The sequence below is a fragment of the Phocoena phocoena genome, chromosome 3, assembly GCF_963924675.1.
Source record: "Phocoena phocoena chromosome 3, mPhoPho1.1, whole genome shotgun sequence".
Lineage (NCBI taxonomy): Eukaryota > Metazoa > Chordata > Mammalia > Artiodactyla > Phocoenidae > Phocoena > Phocoena phocoena.
The window spans coordinates 145495840-145522906 of NC_089221.1; the positions used below are offsets into that span (position 1 = coordinate 145495840).

At 49.1% G+C, this 27067-nt stretch overlaps 1 protein-coding gene across 3 annotated transcripts in view; it reads right to left on the reverse strand.

The window, feature by feature from the left end:
- SLIT3 (slit guidance ligand 3) overlaps positions 1-27067 on the reverse strand; it is a 611339-nt gene that overhangs the window by 98767 nt on the left and 485505 nt on the right. For all 3 annotated transcript variants that reach the window (XM_065875016.1, XM_065875017.1, XM_065875015.1), the window contains 5 exons: positions 24607-24678; positions 19635-19706; positions 15654-15725; positions 2078-2221; positions 442-605 (listed from right to left, as the gene is read on the reverse strand). In XM_065875016.1, the coding sequence (XP_065731088.1) occupies positions 442-605; positions 2078-2221; positions 15654-15725; positions 19635-19706; positions 24607-24678 (524 nt within the window). The remainder of the gene's footprint in view (positions 1-441; positions 606-2077; positions 2222-15653; positions 15726-19634; positions 19707-24606; positions 24679-27067) is intronic.

Here is a 27067-nt window from a genome sequence, read left to right on the forward strand (position 1 = left end):
AGGAGGCCCCCAAGGCTCCATGCTTCCTGCAGCCTGGCCTGGGGTATATTTATTTCTCTATCTGCCACTTGGGGAGCGTGACTTGGAAACTAACAATACAAAATAAAATAAATCATGGCCTCTCAAGATCGCATGTGTCCAGGCTGCCTCATCCCCTCATTTCCACCTAGCTCGGGAGATGGGCTGCTGCCTGGGTTCTGTCTCTCCCCAAATCACCCGCCTTCCTCCCCACAATGCTTTTATTGTGTGTGTGTGTTTTATTTTAAATCCATAAGCTAATTGGTTTTCTGCAGGGCTAACTGAATTTTCCCAATTTAATTTGCAAAGATGATCCCCAGGAGCCATTACAGCGCGCGCTGTCCTCCAGATTGGATTACTGGCCTCTCCGGGGCTGCTGTACTCTGAGTCAGAAGGTGGGGCCCTGCCCCATAAGCTGATTACCTGAGCAGCGGAACTTCTTGCTCTTGATCTGGCCGATGCGCTTGTTGGCCAGCCGGCGCGGGCTGCTGCAGCGGGCCCCGCTGGTCTCGATGGGGTTGTCCTGAAGGTAGTCGGCCAGCCACTTCAAGTGGCAGTCGCACACAAATGGGTTTTGGGCTAAGTGGCTGCGAGACGGACGGGAGTTAATCAGATGGGACCCCTGGTGCCACGTTCCGCCACCCCCCTGCCTGGTGCTAGGCTCTGGTGCCAGGCTCCCTCCTTCATCGCCCCAGGAGGCCTCGGGGGAGGTGGAAACTGCTCTCAGACAAGACCCGGAGAGGGGGCCTGAGCTCTGCTGTCTGCAAAAGACAGTCACAGGTGCAGGCGGCATCCCGCCTGGGGAATCAGCCTTCCTTACTCTCCCCACCTGGGTCAGGACCCACCCCTGATCGTCTCCAATCTCACCCACGCCAATTTTGAAGGGCAATGAAAGTTGCAGGCTTAGGGTTTATGCTGAGAGCAGACTGAATTTTATTTCTCCAAGCTCAGGAACACCCGGTACATAAAGCAGCTGGCATGGTGTCGGGCACAGGGTGGGTGTTCCATTTATAGTAGCGGGTTTTGTTCTTACCATCCTCAGCATCACAAGGGCAACAACACCATGGGCCTGGCTTCCCCCGGCTCAGTGAGAAAACTGTCCAAAGCACCACACTCAGCGCTTAGCACGTGGTCGGGGTTCAATGTGTAGCAGCTGCTCTTACCCTTTATTGGCTCCCGTCTCTGGCTACAGGGGCAGTAAGTTCCAGATGACTCAGAAGGGCTCCAGAAGCCCCCAGGCTCATGGTCAGGCTGGGGGCTGGAGCTAGGGTCTAAGCTTAGGGGTGGAGCCATCCAAAACACGGGCTGAGATCTGTACTCAGGTGTCATCTATCTAACGGAACTATTTATGAACGTCTGCAGTGCTTGGGAGTGAGGAACTCTTCCCTAACGAGGGTGTTGAAATACTCCCGTATTCTGGTACAGTGTGCCTGTACCAGAGGCTTGGTTTTGCGGGTGTTGGTGGGCAGGAATGGGTTATCAGCAGAGATGGAGCCTGCTCAGAATACAGTGGCCACAGTGGTTAAAAGAGCAGGTGAGCAGCCCCTCGGCCTGGGTTCAAATCCTGCTTCTTACTAGTTGTGCAACCTTGAATAAGTTACTTAACTTCTCCGTGCCTCTGGTTTCCTCACATAGAAATGGGGGATCACAAAAGCACCTACCTCCTAGGGCTGTTGTGAGGCTTAACTGTTTGGATACAGGGAAATCACCCCGTGGGGCACGGAGCATGGTGTGAGTGATTAGTACAGGTGAGTTAGCCCTATTATGATTTTTAAAAAAATTGTTTTTTCTTGGGCAAGCCATGCAGCATGTGGAAATGGTAGTTCCCTGACCAGGGATCAAACCCACGCCCCCTGCATTGAAAGCGCAGATTCTTAACCACTGGACCGCCAGGGAGGTCCCAAGCTAGTGCTATTATTAACATCCCGTTCTCGCCGCAGGCTCCAGGATTCCTCCTGGATGTGCTCACTCTGCCTTCATTTTGAATGTTCTCTGCGACTACGTGTTTGGGGTTGCTGGCTGCCTGGGCACGCGCTGGCACTCGAGGTGGCATACTCACAGCGTCTGGATGGCCTGCAGAGGGGCAAAGAGCCCCTTGCTGATGGTTTGAAGCTTGTTGTCGTATAGGGAGAGCAGGTTGAGGTTCTGCAGGTCCTGAAACGTGTTCACCCGTAGGCAGTTGATCTTGTTGGCATTGAGGAGCCTGCAGGCAGGAGAGAGGCTGGTGACTCACTAATCCTCGTGCTGACCTGCAGTGCTCTCCTCACAGCAGGGGCTCCGGCCCTCAGCAGAGAAAGAGAGGGACTCGCATGCCTGTGGCCACCGAACCTCCGAACACGTCCGGGCACTCATGCACCCGGTCACCACGGATGCTGTGTCACACACCGATCCCTTGGAGACTTGCCCTGCACCCGTGCTCTAGGAGGGAGACCTGAAATGGCACCCTGTGTGCTCCACTTTCTGCTTTAGCATGCAGAGCTTCCAGGACTCAAAAAAAAAAAAAAAAAAAAAAAATCATTTGGCACAATTATTTGGATGCTTTAGCTGATTGACTAAGGGTAATTTTGATTCAGAAAATTCCTTAGAGTTCTTTTGGATCACTGATCCCTTTGGAAAACTGATGAAAGTTGCAGGTCATCGTCCCAGAAAAAATACAGCCATGGGTAGGCATGTGTGCACACACAGACACATCCTTTCTCTCTCTCACACACAGAAACACAAACACACACATGGATGGAGTCCCGCGTGATTCCGCAAATACACCACGCATGTTCTGAACACGCTCTTTACCCCTTTCGTAACGTGATTCCTTCTCCTCCTCTGTATCTGAGCCCAAATGTCAGCTTCTCAGAGAGGCCTGCCCTGACCCCCTCATCTCCAGTTACGACCCCCTACTATTGTCTCTCATAGCCCCCTATTTATTTCCTTCGTAGCATTTCTCAATTTATGGTTAGAGGATATTTGTTTGTTTTCTTGTTTATCGTTTGCCTCCCACCCAAGACGGTAAGTTCTATGATGGCACAAATGACATTATTTTATTCCTCCCTTTATTCCTAGTGCTTAGCACAAGCATTTATTAAGAAATACACTCAACTCCATATGCAAATCCAGGGGGTCACTCTCCTCTAAGGTGACACCTATCCCGCAGGGTCAGCCTTCCTATCCACGAGGGACCCCGTTCTGCTATGGTTTTAGTTCTTCAGACCCGCCCCGGCCAACCAAAACCAAAAAAAGGAAAAAAAGAAGCATAAAAGGAAGCTGTGTTTCTGGTGAAATGCTGGTCCATCCTAGGTGATGGAAGTGTTTTCCAGAATGGGGCTGGCAAAGCAAGCACTTTGGGTCCTACAAATGTCCTTTATGATCCTAGACTGACTAGCTGTGCCCTTGAACCTCGTGTAAAATCACTGCTCACCCACTCTTGAATGAAAGTGAGGGGGTTACTAAACTGACCAGCAAAAAGCTGGAATTTAAAAAATTTCTCTTATCAATGCTGGCTCAGAGCTTCCCTCATGGGGAGGGACCCATGGGATGCATCATGGCTGGCTTGCCTCTGGAGGCTCTTGATGCCAGGGTCCAGGGGACTGGAGCTGGTAACGGAGGGGCTGCCATGGGAGCTCAATGACCCATGCCCCCACTCCCTTGCTGCAGGCCCGTCCTGTGAGGCAGGCAGCTGTGGCAGTGACAAGAGGAAGAAGAACCGACGTTTAATCTGGCTAATAACGGTCAGGGTCCCAAGGGTTCACACAGATGTCCTCCTGCCTCCCAGTGGCAAAAAAAACTCACGTTGCTAGAATACTTTTCCTTCTTTCCAGCGTGCTTTCCTGACATCCTTTTATTCTCACAGTAACCTGGGCAGATGGGCAGAGCCAGCCTTGCACGTTACAGTTGAGGAAACTGAGGCTGAGAGATTGGTGGGCTTGTTCAAGGTTACACGTTTCCAAGGTGCATGCTGGATGCAGTTATGGTTGGTACTCTAGGTCTCTGGAGGGTTTAGTTTCTTCTTTATGAATGCCTCATCTACCCCACCCATCTGTCTATCCCCTTTGTAGCAATTTCCCCCAAGAATTTACTGTGCTTTGTATATTAAATTTTAGTCAAAATCACTCTCTTTGGGGGGTATTTCAAGGAGGATGCTATGGAACAGAGAAACAGGGAGAACAGCGAGAGGATCCAACAGGGCTAAGTCGCCACAGGTCAGGAATGAACCCTTCACACACACACATTTTTTTGGTTCTCTTGTTTAAAAAGAAAGATAAAGTATGCGGTAGATGGTTTGTTCCAAAGCTTGATGTTCAGGGCCTTTTGAGGGCATCATCTTGCTAGGAAATACCGAATTATCAGTAAAGAGACCAGGTCAGAAATGCCAATCTCATGACCTGAGGATAGAGTCCTCCCTGCAGCATCTTGCGACATCCCACATGCAACTCTGTTCATTCAGCCTTCGCAGTGTGTTAAAAACTGGGAAAAAACTACAATGAGGTATCACCTCACATCAGTCAGAATGGCCATCATTAAAAAGTCTACAAATAACAAATGCTGGAGAGGGTGTGGAGAAAAGGGAGCCCTCCTACACTGTTGGTGGGAATGTAAAATTGGTGCAGCCACTATGGAGAACAGTGTGGAGGTTCCTTAAAAACCTAAAAAAAGAGTCACCATATGATCCACTCCTGGGCATATATCTGGAGAAAACGCTAATCCGAAAAGATACATGCACCCCAATATTCATAGCAGCACTATTTACAACAGCTAAGACACGGAAGCAACCTAAGTATCCATCGACAGATGAATGGATAAAGAAGATGTGGTATGTTTATATATATATATATATACATACACACATACACACACACACATATATATATAAAATGTAATATTACTCAGCTATAAAAAGCTGAGTAATATATTATAAAATGTATATATATAAAAAATGTAATATATATATAAAGTATTTATATTAAAAAAAATATAAAATGTATATATATAAAACGTAATATTACTCAGCTATAAATATATATATATAAAATATAATATTACTCAGCTATAAAAAGAATGAAATAATGCCACTTGCAGCAATATGGATGGACCTAGAGATTATCATACCAAGTGAAGTAAGTCAGACAGACAAAGATAAATATATGGTACCACTTACATGTGGAGCCTAAAATATGATACAAATGAACTTATTTACAAGGCAGAAACAGACTCACAGACATAGAAAACAAACTATGGTCACAAAAGGGGAAAGTGGGGTGGGGAGAGATAAATTAGGAGTTTGGGATTAGCAGATACAAACTACTATACATAATGGAAAAGAATTGAAAAAGAATATATATACGTATATGTGTATAACTGAATCACTGTGCTGTACATCAGAAGCTAACAACATTGTAAATCAACTACACTTCAATAAAAAAAATTGGGACATTTCTCTCACTCACACACATCATATTTCTATTTTCTCTTGAAAAAAAATCAGAAGCTCTAGTAACACTGGGCCCACTGGAGGCAGCCACGGGGTGGCTGCCCCCTTTAGGTAAGACATATGCTCTGTTTGCCACAGTCCTCACTATTCCCTATTGTATGCCCTTCACAAGTTTATTCTACTGACCTTGCCTGAGGAGGCATTTAGATTTGAGACTCTAGTGTAGATTCATGAGCCCAGTTGCTGTACGTGGTTCTGGGGAATGCCAGACACTGGATAAGGCGGACGGCTATGGGGAGAGAGGAGTGCAACTCTGATCTGCCTTGAAAGGGTATCTAAACTGCAGGCCACTCTGGCAACCCTCCTCACCCATCAGAACTATCGAGGCTTCTTTTTCTGCCCACTTTCTTGTTCCCTATTGCTCCTAGATCTCTCAGCATGAGATGTTATCGCAAAGATGTAAGGCATCAAAACAACCCAGGCTGGCACAACTTTGAGGCAAAGATAGCGCATATGCAGGAACAAAAGGAAACACAAAAGGGCAGGGTCTCCCCATCACTTATTCTCTCCCAGGATGCTTGGCTCCCTAAGGCAAGATGCATCGGTGCAGGAGAGATAAAATTAAGCTGCTTATACAGATTTAGATGCCGGGGACAGCCTCACTGATCTCCAGCACAGGCGACATCTAACAGCCTGTCTTTCTGTCCTCTATCCTTTGGGAGGAAGGTTGGCAGCTACTCAGCTGGGTCTGGCTTCCATGAAAGGATCTCTGAGCTCTCTGGTACATGGACAAGAGTTGCAGGGGAATTAAACAAACAAACAACATCCTAATCATTTGTAGAGACGTAGATGGACCTAGAGAGTGCCATACAGAGTGAAGTAAGTCAGAAAGAGAGAAGCAAATATTGTATAATAACGCATATATGTGGAATCTAGAAAAATGGTATAGATGATCTTATGTGCAAAGCAGAAATAGAGACACAGAGGTAGAGAACAAATGTATGGATACCAAGGGGGAAAGGGGTGGAGTGGGAGGAATTGGGAGACTGGGACTGACACATATACATTATTGTTACTATGTATAAAATAGACAACCGATGGGAACATACTGTATAGCACAGGGAACTCTACCTAATGCACCGTGGTAACCTAAACGGGAGGGAAGTCCAAAAGGGAGGGGATATCTGTATGTGTATGGCTGATTCATTTTGTTGTGCAGTGGGGGCTAACACAACACTGTAAAGCAACCATAGTCCAATAAAAATTAATTAAAAAAAACACCCTAAAAAATAAAAATAAAGAAAAACCACCCTATGATGGAGCAAACAGAGAGTAAACAACTCTCTGAAATGGGGTTCAGCAATTCTGTGAGGAGTTCTGAACATAGGCCTTCTCCCTCTTTCACTGGAGGGATTGATTCCGCCTCTTTCTCCATCAAGGCTGCTTGATCTGTCCCAGTCCATTCCCCTTTGAGAAGCGGTGATGTAACTGCTGTGTGAATTAATACTAATGCAGCATCATCTCCAGAGACCACAGCTCTGTGTGCAGCCCTGTGCCAAAGGTTTTCCAAAGCACTTTCCATGTAGTGTTTTCTTTCACCCTCACAGCACCACTATGAGTGTCCTCATTTCGCTGATGAGGAACCTGAGGGTCAGAGTGGTGATGGATTTAACCAAGGTTGCCCAGTGAACTTCCAGCCTGTCCGACTCCAAAGCTCCTCTCTCATCCACCATGTAAAATCCATCTTCTCGTTCCTGTGCCTGGTGGAAGGTGTTGCCTGTTTCTGGGGAGTGGCTGTTTTTGCTAGCTTCGGAATGCACCTGGGCACACTTCAGGTTGGGTCTGGAAGACTGCTTGCCTCTTGGTTGTGTAGAGGCATCAGGAGTCCTGCTGACTCTTAGGGAGAACCCGGCACCAAGGTGCTGTGACGGGATTGCTCTTTGAAATGCTCACTAAGCTGCCATTGGCACCATGGCAGGCTCCTCGCTGAGTGGCCTGCACCTGTGCAAAGCAGGAGCTCAACCTTCACGCGTCGTTGACTAACCGCTGATTTAGGAGCTGGTATGTTTGGCTCTGTGCTCCCCTCACCCTGAATTCTCACTCAAGGCAGACCAGGGGACAGCGACGAAGCAGAGACAACAGCATCCCTTATGCAAGATGGGATGCTCCAGCTCGCCATTCAAGAGGCTGCCTGGCGCTCAAACTCCGAATTTTGATGCCCCCAACTAGATCTCGGCTTGATCCGTTATTGGATCCAGCGAGGGGGGAGGGGTTGGGGATGTACCGTGTTCATCAGTATTTCCCCAGAAGCAGATCCAACCATCTTGCGGGGCCACCTGCTCCCAGACTCACCTCCCAAAGGAAACGTGGAGGTCATATAAACAAAAGAGAGATGGTAGTTGGGCGGGGGTGGGGCTGAGATGATCATGCCAGGGTGAACAGCTGGGACCACATGACCTAACAGGTAATAAGCACGGTGTGGCCAGGCACTCGCACAGCAACTTACAAATATTAACTTATGGAATCTCCATCTGACAGATGATGAGACCCCTGGGACTCAAAAAGCTTGAGTACTTTTGACCGAAGTTGCACAACTAGTAAGTGGTAGGTTGAGATTTGGATCCATGCTATCTCATTTTAAAAGCCTTTGCTCCAGGCTTCCCTGGTGGCGCAGTGGTTGAGAGTCCGCCTGCCGATGCAGGGGACATGGGTTCGTGACCCGGTCCGGGAAGATCCCACATGCTACGGAGCGGCTGGGCCCGTGAGCCATGGCCGCTGAGCCTGCGCGTCCGGAGCCTGTGCTCCGCAACGGGAGAGGCCACAACAGTGAGAGGCCCGCGTACCGCAAAAAAAAAAAAAAAAAAAAAAGCGTTTGCTCCCACTCTCCCACTCTGGCCTGTGAAGGGACTGTGGGAAGCGCCCGAAGCTTGTGGAAGGAGGCAGAAGTATGTTTTTGTAGCCACTCCCATTAACTTAGTGATGATTCTACAATAAGACGAAAGCAAAGAGCCACGCTCCCGCCAGAGGAAATTACGGAAAGTGCGAGTACACACACATCGCCTTCTAAACTTACGTCTAAGCGTTAGCTCTACGAGGCACTCTTTCCGCCCTCCCCTTCACCGAGCCTTTTCAGCTTCCACATATGTTCCACGTCAAGAGGTATTAGCACTCAGCCCATTGAGGAACCAACCTAACGACGCGGCGGAGAGATAATCCTTTCCAGGAGCTGTGGCCTTCAGAAAAAGCAAGGCAGGAAACAGAAGCCATTGGGAGCCTCAGAGCTGGAGCGGGAGGCAGGGGGAGGGGGAATGAATAGCACACGTCCTCAGTCTGGGCTAAGGAGGGCTCTTCTGATTCCAGTCCTGCTGGGGGACCGGGCCTGGCCTGGCCAGAAAAGTCCCAGGTGCTCTCATCGCTCGTAGCAGCTTGCAGCCTCATTTACTCAGGGTCCAGGTAATAGGGGGAGATGGGCCACAGGAGGGAAGTGAGGTCCACCCTGACCTGTGAAAAGGACCCCCACACCCAGTCTCCCTAAAGAGGCCACATGGTTGGGGTTCAATTTGTAGCAGCTGTTCTTACTCTTCATTGGCTCCCGTCTCTGGCTACAGAGGCAGAGGACCACTGAGGCCCCATTTGTAGCTACTGCCCTTGGCCACGTCGCCTCCTCCAAGAAGATTCCCCTGAGCTCACAGCCTTTGCCGCAAGGTTTGGAAAACACAAACATCTGGAAGCAGGCTTAATGATAAATTGCATCAAAATCACCTAGGTAACGCCAGTGGTTCACATATTGATTCAGTGGCCCCAAGCTCTCATTTGGGTGATATTTATATTCTCCACATCTGCCCACGTGTCTGCGGAAGACAGCGGTTTGAGGCTCCTCCTCCTACTTATACGGTGTTTGTCTGCAAACGCCAAAAGCATATTCCAAACCTGGAGTACAAGGTCTTCTCAGAAAACGTGTCAAGAAAGAGCACAGCAGCCCCTTCCTGCAGAATACGTGAAGCCCTTCCGGGAAAGACCACGGGATAGGAAGATGGGCACAGGCTCCCCGCCAGGCGGGGACTTCATGGAGCCTCCTTTTCTTAAAGTGACACTGGCGGGGGGGGGGGGGGTGGCGGGGGGGTGGCGGGGGCGGGTCAATTTCTGTTTCGTAAACACTCAGATGCATCCATAGGAAGGGAAAGATGTACCAACAACCCCATGGCATAACCCTTTCTCTGGCTCCTCCTGTAGGGGAATCATTTTTCAGGAATGGGTTACAAAGGCTCTCTGTTATCAAAAAAAGTTCTCTGTGTATCCCTGCAAGTATTTCCCACTATTAAGCACTGGCATTAACTATTAGTGAGGCTGCCAATTAGGGGAGCCATTCTGGACCTCTGATTAAGCTGCAGGATTTAGAGTTAACCCCTCTCATTATTGTGTCTTTCTCTTTTAAAAAAATTTCTTTAGAATTAACCCTCTGCCCCCCTGAAATTCTTTATCTACTAATTGTAATAAGGACCACTCTCTTGCCTTAGAACAAACATGCTATTATCTTTCCCATATGAAATACGGGGGATTTATTTTGACCTTTGGCAACCTCCTGAGGCTGGACATGGGGAAGAACCTGGTGACATCTGGTACCATGAGGTCAAGGACTTCTGACCCCGCCCAGAATCTTCTCTGAGCCTGTGAATGGGTGCTGTGGGCCACGCCATGCTAAACACTCACACAAAGAAACAAGAGGAGCCCTCCAAGTCCCTGGGGGCAATGATGACGCTTTCTTCTCTCCTGATAATGACTGCACTGCTGGTCATGGGCTGTGGGTTGTCATGGTGACTCAAACTGAAGTGCAGCAACAGGGTGGCCTGTCTGAAAAATAGGACCTCCTTTGAATCCACAGATATAGGAGGGCACGAGGAAGAGGGTGCAAGCAACGGGGACCTCCTAAGGTAATCAGAGGGAAGCTGAGCTTCTGAGTGACCGGATGAAGGGGCCATCACCTGCTCTCAGGAGATCAAGGGCCTCACCTAGTGTGACCTGGCTTGCCCCTTCCCTCCCCAACAGCTACTAGGGTAGAACTTGCCTATCTGACTGCTACCTGGTTACTAATCAGTCCTTTAAGAGGGATAAACCATTCACTCAATGACCAAAGCATGGAATGATTCCAGAATTTAAGTCCCCTCAAGAGCTTTCCTTAGGAAGTTCCAGGTACACAAGAGAGGGAAGAATTCCTCCCTCAAAAATGCATCACAAAGGAAGTCTGCTTCTACTGCGGGGGAGAATTCTCATCATCTCACCTCAACCCAGTCTTTAAGAACAAGCAGCTTCTTCTTTTTTTTTTTTTTTTTGCGGTACGCGGGCCTCTCACTGTTGTGGCCTCTCCCGGTGCGGAGCACAGGCTCTGGACGCGCAGGCTCAGCGGCCATGGCTCACGGGCCCAGCCGCTCCGCGGCACGTGGCATCTTCCCGGACCGGGGCACGAACCCGTGTCCCCTGCATTGGCAGGCGGACTCTCAACCACTGCGCCACCAGGGAAGCCCAAGAACAAGCGGCTTCTTGATTGCCCTCTTACAGGGCTCAGCTCGAACTTTAGTGGGGTGAGGACAGTCAACCAGAGGAAGTTCCATGGGAGACAGGGGTCTGTGATTTAGACTGAGGCTTAACAAGAGGAGCTGTTAAAGCATCAGTTCCACAGTACTCCCTCCTTGGCTTGAGCCAGTGAGGAACTCTTGTTTCGTGTATCACAAAACTAGCTCTGCAGATTGGCCCATGACTGGGTCAGAAGCAGATATCTCTGGTGTGGACTCCAGATTCAGACTGCTTGGGTTCCAACGCTCCATCACTTACATGCTGAGAGACAATGGCCAAGTTACTTAACCCGTCAGTTGCTCAGTTTCTACATCTATAAAATGGGCCTCTGAACAACACTTTTCTCTTAGCGTGGTTGTAAAGGTTAGATGAGGTGATGGATATGAAATTGCTTAGCACAGGTTCTGGAACATATTAAGTCAATAAATGGTAGCTGTTGTCAGCAGCAGCAGTAGCTGTACTTGCAAAACAGCCGATAAGGGAAAGTGAGCTATAGGGAGCGGAGTTTTGCTCACTGCCCCGTAACTGGCATGTTGCTTGGAAAACTCCAAGATGCTCCAGTGGTCTTGTCTGCCTTCCAAGAAAATCAAACAACAGGTGCTGGGCTGTCTTAACTTATTCCAGCCCTAAGACAGTCTGGTTTGGTTAAGACCTCCCGGAGCAGGTTTAACATCGACCGGAGCCAGCATTTACACGAAAGCTTCCACCTCAAATGACTGCCTGCCTCACTTGAATCCCTCTTCCGTGCATATGCCATGCAATCAATGAGTACTAACTGCATGTGCCGATCCCCCGGGGGAGCTGTAACGGCACAGCTTACTGCTGCCCATCAGAGGGGAAAGTGATGGCTCCGGAGACACGGTGACTGCTTGCTTCCCTCGCCTTGGGGAGGGCTGACCCCTGAGCGGCAAGGTGACATACCTGGGGGCACTCTGGCTGGCTGCACACTCAGGATCATCATCTCCACTCACATCCTAGAAACCCAGGAGCCAGGGTGGGCAGGGGAACGGCGAGTTTCACTCTGTTTCTGGTGAGGAAGGGCATGGACGGAGCCTGGGAGAAGAGGACAGGTCACTTCTCGGGTGATCAGAGCTGGGCGCGCGTGCCCAGTGGCATGTCTGGTCCTAACCTTGGATTCTGAGATGTCTCTATGTGGGAAATTTCAGCTCTCTGCAGTTTAGGAGGGAGTCTCTAAACACACTTCTTGCCCTACTGGGCACCTGACTCGTGTCCCAGTAGCCTGTTTTAAGGAAGGAAACTGACAGGCTCCCCTGAAGATCATAAGGGTTGTTACTAATAACAAATGTGTGTTTATACAATGAAAGTCTGCAGGAACTGAACCAGTTTAGGATTAATTACAGGGAGACATACCAGCTATTTTCAAACACTTGAAGAATATGAGAATAGCCTTTTCTGAGTTTCCCAGAAGCCATTACTGAGGTTTAGTATAAGAAAGAGCCTCCTAACCTTCTAACTACACTGAGAAAACTTATCACAGAAACTTATCAGCAAAAGAGCAGTAGGATTTGTCCCAGGGTGCATGGGACAGGTTTCCATACCAGCTGGGTGAGAGGCTGTCCTGGAAGCCCTGAAGATTTTGCAAGTCCAACTAAAGGAGGGGACTCTTTTGAGGCTGACACCAAGAGGATAGGGGTTTGGGGGTCCTTCCCAGGACTGCTGAAGCTTGTCCATGGAGACCCATTTGCTGCAGCCTCTGAGAAACTCTGAAGACTGAGACATTCTCCTATCATCATTGGCCATCTGCCCGAATAAACAGGGCAAGAGAATGACCCAGGAGGGCTGGGTACAGAACAGGCTGGGCAAGTGTGGTGGAATAGCTGAAAAGTTTAGAGAAACAGGGAAAGGGGAGATGGGCAGCCAGGACAACCAACTACAATGCACCTGCTTTACTGCTGGTAGCATCATGACAAGTGCCAGAAAGGAAACATCCAAGATCATTTTGGGTGGCAGAGACAGCTTGGCTTTGTGATGCACCCATAACTTGAGAGATGGACAGAGAAGAAAAAAACACAAACCTCTTGCAAAAAGTCTTCGAGTCAAAGGCCAGGAAATTTCCCAGACTAGCAGGGTATTCTAATCAGAGCCTTCTTATCGGAGTGTCTCCAGTCTAACAAGGAGAAATCCAATCTACCGCGGGCTGAACACTAAATTAGATCTAATCAGGACCTGCTTTCTAACTGCTCAACAGCAGGTCAAAGCCCAATGACGGCTACAGTTGCTGGTTCTTTCTGGAAAGTGAGGTGGCCTGAGTTGTGTCAACTCTCGGTCTCGAGAGAAGGGGGGATGCTTTGTCTTTACTCCCAGCTACTCAACGCCCTCTGCTCAAAATGGTGATACTCAACCAGAGTTGCCTTCCCCGTCCATGCAAAGTCCTGTTAACTCCAGTCATCTCACGACTGCTGTCAGCCTGGAGCTGGGATACATTTCCTTTTTTATTTTTATTTTATTTATTTATGTATTTTTTGCGGTACGTGGGCCTCTCACTGTTGTGGCCTCTCCCGTTGCGGAGCACAGGCTCCGGACGCGCAGGCTCAGCGGCCATGGCTCACGGGCCCAGCCGCTCCGTGGCATGTGGGATCTTCCCGGACCGGGGCACGAACCCACGTCCCCTGCATCGGCAGGCGGACTCTCAAAACATGCATTTATGGAATCTTTGCTACATGCCCTGCACTGTGCTAGGCACTTTGACGCATGCTACATTTCTCCTTAATGCATGCAAGGGCATAGAGCTTTCTGCAGTCAAAACACGGACTGTAAAAGGATATTCACTCGAGCCCAGTGAAACGCACCACCTCCAAATCTAACTCTAGGCCATGTTATTGTTACTCTTCTTGGAAGGGATTAATAGCTACAGTTAACTGGCCTTATAGTGGCAGTTATAACTTACAGTTTCTTTGCTACAAGCAAAGAATACTATCTGTGAACCCCCCAGCTCCCTGCAGAGCCCTGGCATGTCATTCTAACAAAGAGCCACAAAGGCCCACCAAGGGCTGCAACCTTTGAACACTAGTAGGTAGGTACACAGAGACACAGAGAGTGAGATAGACACGGAGACAGAGGTGTGAAGGGCTGGATGGGTGGGATGCAGAGAAAAAGAACAGAATTTTCTTTCTCTTGCTTTCGGCTTCATTGAAACAAACCTGACTATTGCTGTGATGGATGTGCTGCCTGGAAACTAGCGGGGCGTCTCATCTGGACATGATTCACATTCTTATATTGTCTTAGGAGACTCTGTCCAGGGCTGAGTCTTAACAGGACATGGGAAGGGTAGGGAGTAAATGTGAGAAGAAAAGGCTAAAGGAAAAGTCTCACTTCCTTTTTCTTTGGATGTCACCATGTGAGATGCGTTGCCAACCTTCCTCTATTCACCATTGCTCCTGGCCGCCCACCCATCCGGAGCCACAACTTGACTACATGGTGCGCAAGCTCATAATGGAGCTTCACTTAACTGCCCACGGGAGCAGGGAGGCCCCAGGCCCCTTCCTTCCTGCCTGTGACTTAGAGGTGATTTTACAATGGCACACATACAAATGTGCATGTACACGCACACACATTCATCTGTACTCAGACGCACGCCTCTGGGAACATACATCTTGTGCTATTCAGAGGTCTGGGAGGCTTCTGAGCCACAGGACCACATAAGCTCTACTCCAGCTTCCACACCTATTTTGTTGTGTGACTGAGGACAAGTCATTTCCCTCTCTGAAACTTGGTATCTTCCATTGCTCACAGGATACTCAAGATCAATTCCTAATACCAATAGGAATCAGCATGGTCCCTGAGCAGACATGGACATGCATGCACGCACACGTGTACACACACACACACACACACACACACACACACACACACACACACTCCCCACACCCATAGATACTATGGCTACCTGATCACAAACCAGAGATAATTCTCCCCCAGTCATAAAATCTTAAAATACAGGATGAGCTGATTTCCTTTCCTGGCCTCTCCACATCAGAGTTCATTTATCTTCTTCAAACATTTAAGCTCAAATGACCACAATGAAACAAATGCAAATAAATAATCCCAGAGCTTAAAATTTGAGGCAACAAATCTTCCTTGAAATTAAATAAACGCTTCCCATCTCAGCCATATCTTACCCAGATAGAGCCACAGCGGTGACTGATCATGTTCCTTCTCTAATTACTTCACTGCCCCACCCCTACCCATCTTCAAGGTCTCACGTCTACCGGCAGCTCGGTTTCAGCTTTCGTATTGGAATACGGTGTACGAATATTTTAGTTCCCTAAGTTCCGAGCACACCCCTGCCCCATGCTTCCCTTTGTAGGATTCACCTCTGGCTTAATTTCTAGCCCCCCAAGCCTGAGGTTAGTGATTCATACCTGGGCCAGGCTCCCGAGCTGTATCATCTATAGCTCGTTTACATTGACCTTAGGCTTCCTCTGCCAACTCCCTGGCTCTCCTTCCGCCAAGAAGAGGTGATGGAGGTACGGGGTGGACGGCTCAAAAAAAAATGTTTTTTTTTTTCCTTTTAATGGGCATAAAGTCAAAAGAAGAACTCTACGGAGCACGGCTCAAAGTTTGCAGGAAAGAGCCTGCAAATAGTTCCAGAGACACGATTAGTGACAAAGTTCCTACTCACAGCAGCTGTAGGGACACCAGCCCGTCAAACAATCCCTTGGCAATCTCGGTGATCTTGTTCCCATAGAGCACCCTGGAAAAGAGCAGAGAGGACAGTGGTCACTGCGGATGAGAGGCCACTGGAACTCCTTCAAGTAGGAGGCCACCAGCTTGGCCCACTCTGGGGGGCATCTCAGAGCACTGGCTTCCCCAGCCTGCCTCACCTTCTCCTCCCCAGTGAGACAGTGGGCCAGTGTCACTGGGGGTTGCAGGGGCAGGCTGTCCGGGAGGCGAGGAGAAATGGGCTCCATCCTGTTCTACCCCTGGGCAGCCCAGCTCAATAAATCATCCACAATAGGAAGACGCAATCCCTTTGTGGTGTCTCCCAGAGCTGCTAAAATGACTCACACCCCAGCAATAAATAAGATGTGTGGGAAGCTGGCCGGCCCTGTGTGTTCTTGTCTTCAATGGGTATTGACAGCCTATATAGAACGTTTCCTTTTAATATCCTGTTGCGTCCTAGGAATTCCTGAGCCGAGTCCTTTAATCATCCACCTAGACAGGGCTTCGGGTATCTGGCGTCCTATCCAGGTGGCTCAGGGACCGCTGAGTCAAGGACTGGCTCTTAGGAAAAACTAGGGAGCAAGGAATCGTTATCGCGGTACCAGCAGCTTCTACATTACAGCCTTTTTTCCTAGCCTCTGAGCTCCAAGAGCTAAGGAACTCAGAATTCTTTTACCCTTCTCTCTTCCAGCCTACAGAGTCCCTCACACTGGGTGTCCTATTCAAGGGCTGGTCTCCGGTGATCTGTGAGGCTTGGGGAAGAAGTGTACTGGGTCTGCCTCCCCCGAAGACACTGCTGGCCTCTCTCTGCTCTCATCCATGGCACAGACTTTGCTGTCTCTTGGGTCCAGCCTCCTCCGAGATGGAGGGAACTTAGCTAAGAAGAATTTAAAAAAAAAATTCCCTCTCGAGCTCTGGAGTGCCTTGAATGAACGCAGGATTCGATCCCCACTCAGATTGCAAATTCAGACTGTGATGTGTCATCAAGGAGGCCAAATATTAGGATGAGGAAACGGTCAATGGGAGCGATAAACCCAACTCCCCATTTTCCAGATGCCACCAGGAGTGAAGAGTGAGCCTCCCGCTCAGCCTGCGGGTGTGTTTCATGAATGTTTCAGCAAACTAACGGCTAAATAAAAGTCAGCACAATGGCTCAGGCTTGCATTTGTGATTCATATTATTAATGTCCCACTGCTCACTGTGCCAAATGCAGTCGTGTCACTGTCTGTTCGCTGATGTTAGAACCTGCAGTGTAGCAGAAGCCGGAGGGACAACGGGGCGGGCGGGGGGGAGGGGTTCCTCAAGTCATGTGTCCGTATGGGGCGTCTCTAAGCCTCAGTGGGTCCAAACCAGTCTCCGGCAGGCTGACGTGAGCTGTGGGTCCACCTCGGGGCACCTGGGTGTGGACCTGTCTGGCTTTATCCCCAGATCTCTCCTTGACTTTCCTTCCCACCTTTCAGATCTGGGCTCAAACACCTCGTCCTTGGGAAGCTTCTCTTGAATATCTTAGTCAACATTTTCTACCACCTGTCACTCTATTTTTATTTCTTCATCCCTTTTCATTACGTCATGTTATATTACTTATACATTAATTTATTTTAAACATTTTCTGTGCCTCCTGCACCGGCCCCCTTGAGTAGAGGTTCTGTGTGTGGTGACATCATGTCGCTTGCTCATGGCTGGGTCCCTAGAGTCGAAATCGGAATAGGATCTAACACAATAAATATCTGTTGAAAGAATGAACAGCTCTGGGCTTTCCTGGTGGCGCAGTGGTTAAGAATCCGCCTGCCACTGCGGGGGACACGGGTTCGAGCCCTGGTCCGGGAAGATCCCACATGCCGTGGAGCAACTAAGCCCGTGTGCCACAACTACTGAGCCTGTGCTCTAGAGCCCGCGAGCCACAACTACTGAGCCTACGTGACACAACTACTGAAGCCCGTGTGCCTAGAGCCCGTGCTCCGCAACAAGAGAAGCCACCGCACCGCAACAAAGAGTAGCCCCCGCTCACCGCAACTAGAGAAAGCCCGCACGCAGCAGCGAAGACCCAGCGCAGCCAAAAATAAATAAATTAAAAAAAAAAGAATGAACAGGTCTGGGGTAAAGGCTTTCCTGCCCTTTACGTTGGCCATTCCTGACTTTGGATTGGGTGTGTTGGTATTCAGAGCTCCATGAGGTCAAGGGTCTTGTCTGTCCAGTTCACTGCCACATTCTCAGTGCCTATAAGGCTACTCAGTACACAGTAGGCATCTACTGAATGGCTACATGCATGCATTGGGGGTGAGAGGCACTTCACTTAAACAATGCCCTGATATATTTCAGAATTGGCTAGTGGCATGCCAATGTCCTATCTGGCAACCAGATTTTGAATTTCTTTTCCTGCAAGACAGTCTCACTGTCCTCAGACTGTTCCCAGATCCCAGCAGAGGGACAGCAGACAAGGGGAACGGGAGGGTGGGGACAGGGATAGGACCGCGGTGGCAGGTGGCCACTCTCCCTTCTCCTCTGTGATCTTCAGCGCAATAAGCAGACACTGACCTCACACACAATCCTGTCTCTGATATCCCAGCCAGATGTTCTACCCGATAAATGAAACTACTTTACTCCTCCAGCAGCGGGCAACAACTGAATCAAGAGACTTCCCTGTCTTCAGCCCCTTCCCAGTGGGATAGGGCCAGGTGGGGGAGGAATGTGTGTCTTGTTACCTGCCCACTTATCCATTAAACAAACCGGTTGCACAGAGACACAAAGCATGGACAGCTTGCCTCTGAGCATCCTCACTCTTGCCCGGGTGGGCAGGTCACCAAATAATACAAAAAGTATCAACTGATGATACCTTTGCTGTATCTTATACTTTTTATATTATCTCAGGAGGGCAGCACGGCATGGGGACCAAGAGGACGGTTCTGGAGTCAGACTGCTTGGGTCTAAATCCTGCCTCTCTCACTTGTTACCGCGGACTTTGGATAAGTTGCGTTTATTTATTCAACACATTCTTTTTGGCACAATAACTACGTGCCGGGTACTGTTTGAGGTGCCAGAGATTCAGCCAGGATCAAAAGAAATAAAAACCTCTGTCTGCGTGGAGCTTAGATCACCCAATTTCTCCAACCATTAAAGACAGGAGAGGATAGACCCTATATTTTAGGTCATGGTGAGGGTGAAACTTGCAAGCCTCCTAGAATAGTACCAGGTACACAGTAGGTGCTCAATAAGTACTGCCAATGATTGTTGGGACTGTAATCATGAGTGTGTGTCAGGCAGGAAAGGTGTCATCGTCCCCATTTTGCCTGTGAGGGAATGCGCACAGAAGACTCAAGTGACAGTCCCTGTGCCACAGGGCGAGTCACTGGCAGAAATCAGGACTAAGCTCTGTACTTCCCTGCCCCTGAGGGTCTCTGAGCCCCTGGTGGGCACAGCTTTGGTTCCATCCACTAGGCTGCTTTAGGGTTTAAAAATCAAAGAAAAGAAAGGCTTATAGGATGGGGTTAATGCTTTCTCAGGACAATAGCCATGAGGTTGGTCTGGAGAAAAAGGCTTCAAATCAGAGGAAGAAAATGAGCTCCTTCCTTGACAAGGTCACACGCACGGGTAAAATGCGCACGTGGTAATAATCATACGTTACGACTCTCTCCCTCCACCTCCCCGGACAGCACTGCCTAGGCATGTGGGATGGGAGGGCGGTGAGACGAGAAGATGCATTTGAATCAGAAGCCAATAACCAGGAAGGCTGCTGGGCACTTAATCAATAAAAAGAATGCATTTGGGCTTGTAGAAATATTCCCCAAGATCAATTTCCCCTGAAGAAATATTTGTTTCTTTTACCAGGTTGACACAAGTGTGTAAGGGAACATAAAACCTTGATAAACACCCCCTGAAAAATATGGACGCCCCCCTCGCCCATGCTCCCACCCACACCCTACGCGCTTTGCTCCCCACTTACAGAGATGTGAGCGATTTCAGACCCTGGAAGGCGTCTGGAGCGATGTCCGAGATCTGATTCTTGCTGATGTCTCTGAAAAATTAACCAGAGACTCTGAGAACATAGCTCAAGGTGTGCTATGGCCGTTCCTAAGGTGTGGACCAAGCATTTCAGGCATGCAAAATGGTGAGGATGAATTCCTCACTTAATCAATTTATTTATTCATAGCGTGCGAGCAGGGGCTTAAGGGTCATTCAGTTCAACTGCCGCATGATAAAATGCACTGTATTTGTACCACTCTTCTTGGCTTTCAAAGAATGCTCACTCGTGGCACCTTGACTTTGACATAGGGCCATGCACACGTGAGCCTTCACTTTGCAGGTGGGAAATGGAAGCCAGTTAGATTAGGGTCTCATCGTAGGTCTCACAATCAAGCAATTATAGCATAAACAAAGCAAAAGCTGGCCTCGCCCAAACACAGTCCAAGGTTCCTGTAAGCCTCACTTTCTTGCCTCACGCCTTGGCAAATGCTTATTTTTGTCCCCAGAAATCCTAGGTCATTTCGCCTCCCCGGTGACTTTTCCTTCCTGACCTGAATGGAGGTTTTGAGCAGTGACTTAAGTCTCTGTCTGGTTCAAGTGCATCTTCCAGGCCGGGTGATGTAAAGACATCATGAGATTCTCATGGGATGGCTTTGAGATGTGGGCTTGTCGCTGGCGGTCCTCGTGAGACGGGAACAAGCCCAGGGCGATGATGATCAGGGCTTTGGGATAATGTGAGCGAGAAGGATGCTGTGTGTTAGAAGGCAGCTAACCTGGCCTCGTTGGCACAGAGGAATCTCCCTGACCCAGACGCTGCTCACTCTGCAGCACCCCAGGGTCTTCTGAGCACCCGTCTCGCTAACAACACTTTCCTGAGGAGGGAGACTTCTCTTTAGGAGTTATTAGCTCCGGGACAGCCTCGGGGCTCCTGTCCCTGGAAGGGGAGATGCTCCAATTTCCAGCTACAATGAACCTCTCCGGTTCCTTTTCTTTACCAAAATAAATCAATGGGTCTTTGCTTTTGTGGAGAAGAGGGAGAGCTGGGGTCTTGGAGGATCAACAAGGAGGAGGGAAGGGAATATTGAGAAGCAAGAACATCTAAGCAGATTCCTTAGCAATTGCCTCCAGCGAGGCCAGACGCCCCAGCCCCACAGCCTCTTAAGCTCAGTCCTTCTGCCTGTTTCTCTCCTCCTTCTACTATCCTTCAAAAGGGCCGCCCAACAATCTTTGCCTAGTCCTCTGTTCCCTTCCCTCCTTGTTTCCAAGACCTGCGAGTTGACAGATACTCCACAGGTTAAGGTTTCTTAGGCACGGCTGCTGAGCTTATCCCTTTAGCAGGGAGATCGCCTCTAACAAATCCACAGATTGTGCTCGCAAACTAGTCAGCTTACACTGGCCTTTTCTTCAGAGCTCTGCTTTTGTATAAGGGTCTTAACAAGCAAATGCTCCGGATTATCCTAATCTCGCTAGCCCTCAGCCTGGCTGCCTAGCAAGGCATTTCAGGCAAGCATGCAGGGTCGGTGCTCGGATCAGACTCGTGAGAAAGCCTCATTTGTTAATTTCTTTTTTTTTTTTTTTTCCTGACATTTTTAATGTGATGTCCCTTCAAGGTCCTTGGCCCTCTACCGTGTCAGAGGAGTTTCTGTGACCAGTGGGGAAGCCCTCTGCTTTAGCCTTGTCAGGGCAAATTGGTTTTTAGTTCAGAGCTAGACTCCTGGATGCACCCGTCTCTAAGGACAAGGTGAGAAGTCTTGTGATTTGGAGATGCTGGGGAGTGGAAACTGGAGAAGTGATAGCTTAGCTGGGAACTGACCCTGGTGGTCACTTCATCTTAGTTCTTCATTCTGCAGGAAGGGAACAGCAGCCACAGGTAAAGGACCTGTAGCCACAAGTGACTGGACACAGAGATTTGGGTACAGAGCTGGCATCTCCAGTCTCCCTTCCATTTCACCGTGATGGGTGCAGAAGGTGGTGGCCCTGGACAGGAAGGTAGACTGGGGAAGGCTTCAGTGCCCACCCATCTCCACGCTCAGGTGGTCCCAGAGCTGACTCCTGGTGTTTGGGTCGCCCTCAATGACCAGTGGTTCTCAAAACTCACTAGGGTGTTTATTAAAATGCACCCACAGAGGGTCTGATTTGGCCCTCTGGAGAACTGGGGTTAGAAATCTGCATACGTAACAAATCTCCAGATGATTCCCAGGCAGGTGGTTTCTGAGTCATACTTTAGACCAGTATTTCAGAATCTGGTCTGTCTCAAACCTACCCCAGTCCCCTGGGGCTTGATAAACTGGATGGCGGAGAAGAAGTGGCCTTTGCATACAGTTCAGAAGAGAGGTGGTAAATTCCAGTGCCGAAGAGGGTCAAGCGGGGATTATAAGCGTGAGACACTAGGAACTGGTGGAACTTGTGGAATATTGCTCTACCTTAGAACGTGGGAGGGAAAGAACTCAACACCTTTGAAGGTTTGGCCTTCAAGTGTCAGCGCTCTCGGTTAACCAACCCTGTAAGACTGGGGCATCCTCTCTAACGTCTGCTACTCTCCCTGCAGATGGCGCCTCTATCTTGGTACTAGTTTTCACCTGGAAGTACTTTTTTTACACTAAGCTGACCGCTAGAAATTCATCCTCTTCAGGGACAAAGCCATTCAACATTCAATCAAGGAAAATTTTTTTTTCTTTTTGTCATTGGAGATAAGAAGAGGATGAGGTTCACTCATAGCTGAGGGAAAACTTTTTTCTGTGAGATATTAGAGATAAACTGGTCACATATACCTAGGAGGAGTTCACCCTTAGGGTTTTAAATTCTGTTTTCACCAGGAACCCTACTTCTCCAAAGCCCTTGCACTTCAGTCTGGGTTTCTGAAGTTCTGTTAGTCAGAAAAAATTTTAAGTGGTCTCTCTTCCCTACCGCCATCCCCTTGGTTGGGGGTGGGGGGAAGGGCATCATAGTAAATATCAATAGCATCAGAAGTGATCAAAAATGAAATTTACTTCCCAGGTCGTGACGGAGAAGATCTTATGAATTTTGAATGCACAGATCATGGCAACTCCAGTGGGATGGAGAAAGGACAGTAAAACATAGTCACACTCTAAATTACCTGGACTTCACAAAAAATTAGAGCAGTCACTTAAATCATGTAAGAGATATAGGTTGGGGCAGTGACTGAACTTGTCATTTTTCACTGAAATTACTATCTGGCTGCATAATCAAGCTGGGCTTTAAAAATGAATTGGGGGGGTGCATATGGAGAGTGAGCTGGAGAAGCAGGGAGGCCAGGAGATTAATGGCCCAAGGTTTAAATATTAAGGCCTATATTTATACAGCTCCTCCAGCAGGAATGCTGCCAAAGGGAGGGAAGGAGTATGTGCTTAGGGCTGGCGCATCACGTTGGTTTCTACTTCTGGAACTGTACCAGGAGAAAATCTTGTTTGGTGTGGATTTCCATCCAGGGAGATGGGAAGTTGGCTTCCTAAGATCTGAGGGTAAAGCGTACCAATGCCACTGTTTCGCAGGGATGTTTATTTTTAACATAAAAGGAGCAAGCAGACACTTAACCTCTTTAATGCAGGCCCTCCTACTCAAGGGAAACCGATGAATCAGCCCGCGGTGGAAGGGAACAAAACCCAAGTCCGTGCATATTTCTATCTGCCCTCTCTCTTTTCTCTGTGTGGGGGGCCAGAGGGAGTAGGCAAGCGCAATGAAAGCAGCATCGTGATTACTGGGCTATAATAAATGATTTCTCAGCCTGGAAAAGGGACAGGAGCCCCCCTCCTAGGCTCTTAATATCTGTGATGGCAATGGCTGGGTTGTTTCTGAATCCTACTGGCCTCCCTTCAGAGCACCCCGCTCTGAGTGACTCACAGATCAGTGCTCAGGGTGGTCACGTGATGGGGAGGGGTGGTGCTGATGACGTTACCACGATGGCAGGGATGAGGGCCGTGAGGCTCAGATGCTGTCAGTGGAGTAGGGAAGGTACACTGCAGTGTTGGTGTCAGCAGGTACTGATAGGCTGCAGTGATGGCGTGGTATTGGATATGGTGGTAATGGCCATGCTGGGGATCATCATATGGGCAAGGGAGGTTCCAAGGCTTCTTATCTCGCTTAGAAAGATTAGAAAGTCCTTACCATGGTCTAAAGAGCCCACGGGAGCCGGCCCTTATCTACGTCTCCAGCACAATCCCCACCACTTTCTCTTCATTCACTCTGTTCCTCCTCTCTATTCTGCAAACCATCCATGCATATGCTCCTGAGAACTCCTCTAGACTCACTCCCGTCCTTCATTCAGGTCGCTTGCACACGGAGGCCTTCATGGGTCAACCCATCTAGAGACCACCCCTCCATCAACCTCTAGCCCCTTCCCTTCTTTTGTTTTACTTTCTAGTACTGGTCAGTTTCTGACATTTACTTGGTTTTATTTCTGTGCCCTCCCACTCAAATACGCAAGCTCCATCAGAGGAGACTTCGTTTTAGTTCACCCTCTACCCACAGATCCCAGCACCGTTCTTTGCTCCTGGTGGACATTGGCTAAGAATTTGTTAGATGAATGCGTGCATGGTGGTAGGGATGCTGGTGACGGTGCTGTAGGATGATATAGGGAAACGGCCACATCTCTACTGAAGCTCCTACTTGAGGTCCACATCCCCCAAACCAGGGGACAATCAAATGGTGAGATGGGATTGTTTTAGGCTGACACAGCCCCACCTCCCACCCAGATAATTTTACTTCACTCTAGTTGGAGTCGCCCTTAGATCTGAGGTGCCTAAACCCATACACCGCCCCATCTGAATGCAGCACCCTGGGCTCACCTCCCCGTCTTGGGAGCCATTCCAGGTCTGACACTGCACTCTCCTGAGGATTGTGACGTAGCCTTTCATCTGGGCAGGCTGCCCACTACACATAGTACCCCCCGAACTGAAAGCATTTGGGCCCATTTCTCTCCAGGGGAGACTCACATTCGCTTCAGTTTCTTGTATTGGGTGAAGGCTCCGGCAGGGATGGATTTGATGGAGTTCTGTTCCAGACGTCTGAGAAACAGAGCAGAAAAGAGTCGATTAACCATCCACCCATCAACACATGGTTGCCGGGGGCCTTGAGGACAGGACGGTCTCTCCCATCACGTGGCATACATTCTTAGAGGAGGGAGACTTGGTAAACACCGTCCGAAAGCCAGAGACTGGGGTTCTGGTGTGTGGGGCAGCCAGCTCAGGGTCTGATACCCCTGGGAGAAAGCTAGAAAAGATGTCTTCTCCTTGAGCATGTTTGGTTCTCGTTTACGTTAAGTTGTCTTTGGGAGGTAGCTGTCATCTTCAGAAAATGCCGTAGGAAGTAACCAGAATGCTGAAAAAGTCAAAGGGATAAAGAGAAGGAAGAGTAAAGACAGATGGACAGATAGCAATGCCCACCTGTTCTGGAAGCATGTCACCATGCAGTGAAAACCTCCACCATCCTGCTGCTGGGGTGCAGTACAGGCAGAGACTGCATTTCTGGGCTTTTCCTTTTTTTTAATGGAGGTATAATTGACATATACCTTTAGTTTCAGGTGTACAACCTAACGATTCAGTATTTGTTTCTGGGTTTTTGGAATCGGCTGTTCTAATATGATGAAGAAATAGCCTTCAAGTCTCTAGGGTCCCAGCCTGACATTCATCAAACTGGCTCCCTGATATCCTGAGGGCCCCAGGGGCTCCGAATGGATCACTCCCCTGGGTTGCTGCTACAATCTGTAGCTTTATGGCCTTACGGACTTTGCTGAATTGCTCTCTCTCCTATTACTCTGGAAAGAACAAGAGATGCTGCAGGCCCAGGGCCCAGGGCTTCCTTGGAAGAGAAGGAGCATGGGGAGTGAGGAAGCCTTTTCATTCTTCATTCTTTCATCTATCAAATGACTTCCCGTCGCCAAGAACAGGTGTGGTGGGAAACAGGCATGAGCGGAAGGCGGGGTCCTCCATTAGAGGTGATGAATGGTGGCCTGGTCCACATCTCCCGTCTCTCCGAGGTGTGGATCTTTTCATGACCTCCTCATTTGGCATGGATGATCCCCAAACCCTCTGCTGGGAAGACACAAAAAAGTGTGTGTGTATGGTGTGTGTGTGTGTGTGTGTGTGTGTGTGTGCAAGGGGAGGGCTGAGGGGAGCACAAGGCAGACATGGGAGGAACTGGCTCCCTTGGAGGCTCCATCTAGAGGATGCACACTTCTGGCTGGGATGAACCCATTCATCTTGAAGAGTAATCCCTGCTGCAGAAGAGGGGAGACAGTTGTATTAATTTGTGCCTCTGCAATCTCATCTTCATTGGGGGAAAGAGAGTATTTGTTACTGGAACCACTAATGGAGCAGTTTGCCAGCAATTTTCCCATTTCAAACAACATCTCAGCTGCTAATGTGGAATGGTTTGTCAGGCCTACCCATAACACAGACAAATCACTCTCCAGGCCGAAGGAAGGGGGTGAGGGGGGTGGAGAAAGAGGAAGGGTGGGTGAGAGGAGAGAGGGAGCATCAGGACAGATCATTCTTGGCTGCCAGATGAATCGAGTCTACAAATGAGGCTGCCACGGTCTATTAAGAGAGCCTCTTTGGGGCCGGAGGGGCCGGGGAGTGTGCTCTGTCGAGCACGTGGGCATAGGCTGGCTGGACAGCGGCCTGCTTGGCCTGTGGTGAGCCAAAAAAGCACGCCACAAGGTCGCAGAGGCTGCGGGCTCCTGGATATAGCCACCCACAGAGGCAGCAGACCCGGGCAGGCTGCCTTGACTGAGAAGTTCCAAGGACATTCTCATTTTCCAGCTGAGCAGAGTTCAGGGATTTCTCAGCCAAGGCAGCAGCTCTGTGAACCTCTGGGGCTGCCAGTCGGGTGGCAAATGCTCTCCAGGAATCCTGGGGTTCACCTGCCATTTTGGCAGGGGGATTGCGGCTGGAGGATGCCTCTGGAGAGAGCCACTGTCTGTAACGATGGCAATCCCCTCAGTTTCTGCACTGCTCCCAGCTGCAGGCCAAGAGCCCAAGCTAGTCAGGTCAGCTGGCTGACCGTGCAGTTCCTAATGCATAACGTCCACTTTAGCAATGGGTGCAAGAGCTAAGGGAAGGATGAAACAGTGAGTAGGATGTGATACCTATCCCCAAGGAGTTTAATAATCTGGTGATAGAGACCAGCCCAAGACGGTCCATCACAGAGCCAGATTTTGTTGCTAACATAACAAGAAGAGTTGTCCTTTATGGAATCGAGTTGGTTTAGGTCTATTATCTCTGTGAATCCTTACACTTCTGAGGCAAGCTGTGTTGGCCCTACTTTGTGGACGAGGAAAATAAAACCTACATGGATCAAAGAGCCTATCCGAAGTGCCAGAGCTAATAAGTGGCGGAACTGGCATCTTTCTCTTTCTGTCCATTGGATGCACTGCCTTCTCTATTTTTTGAAAAC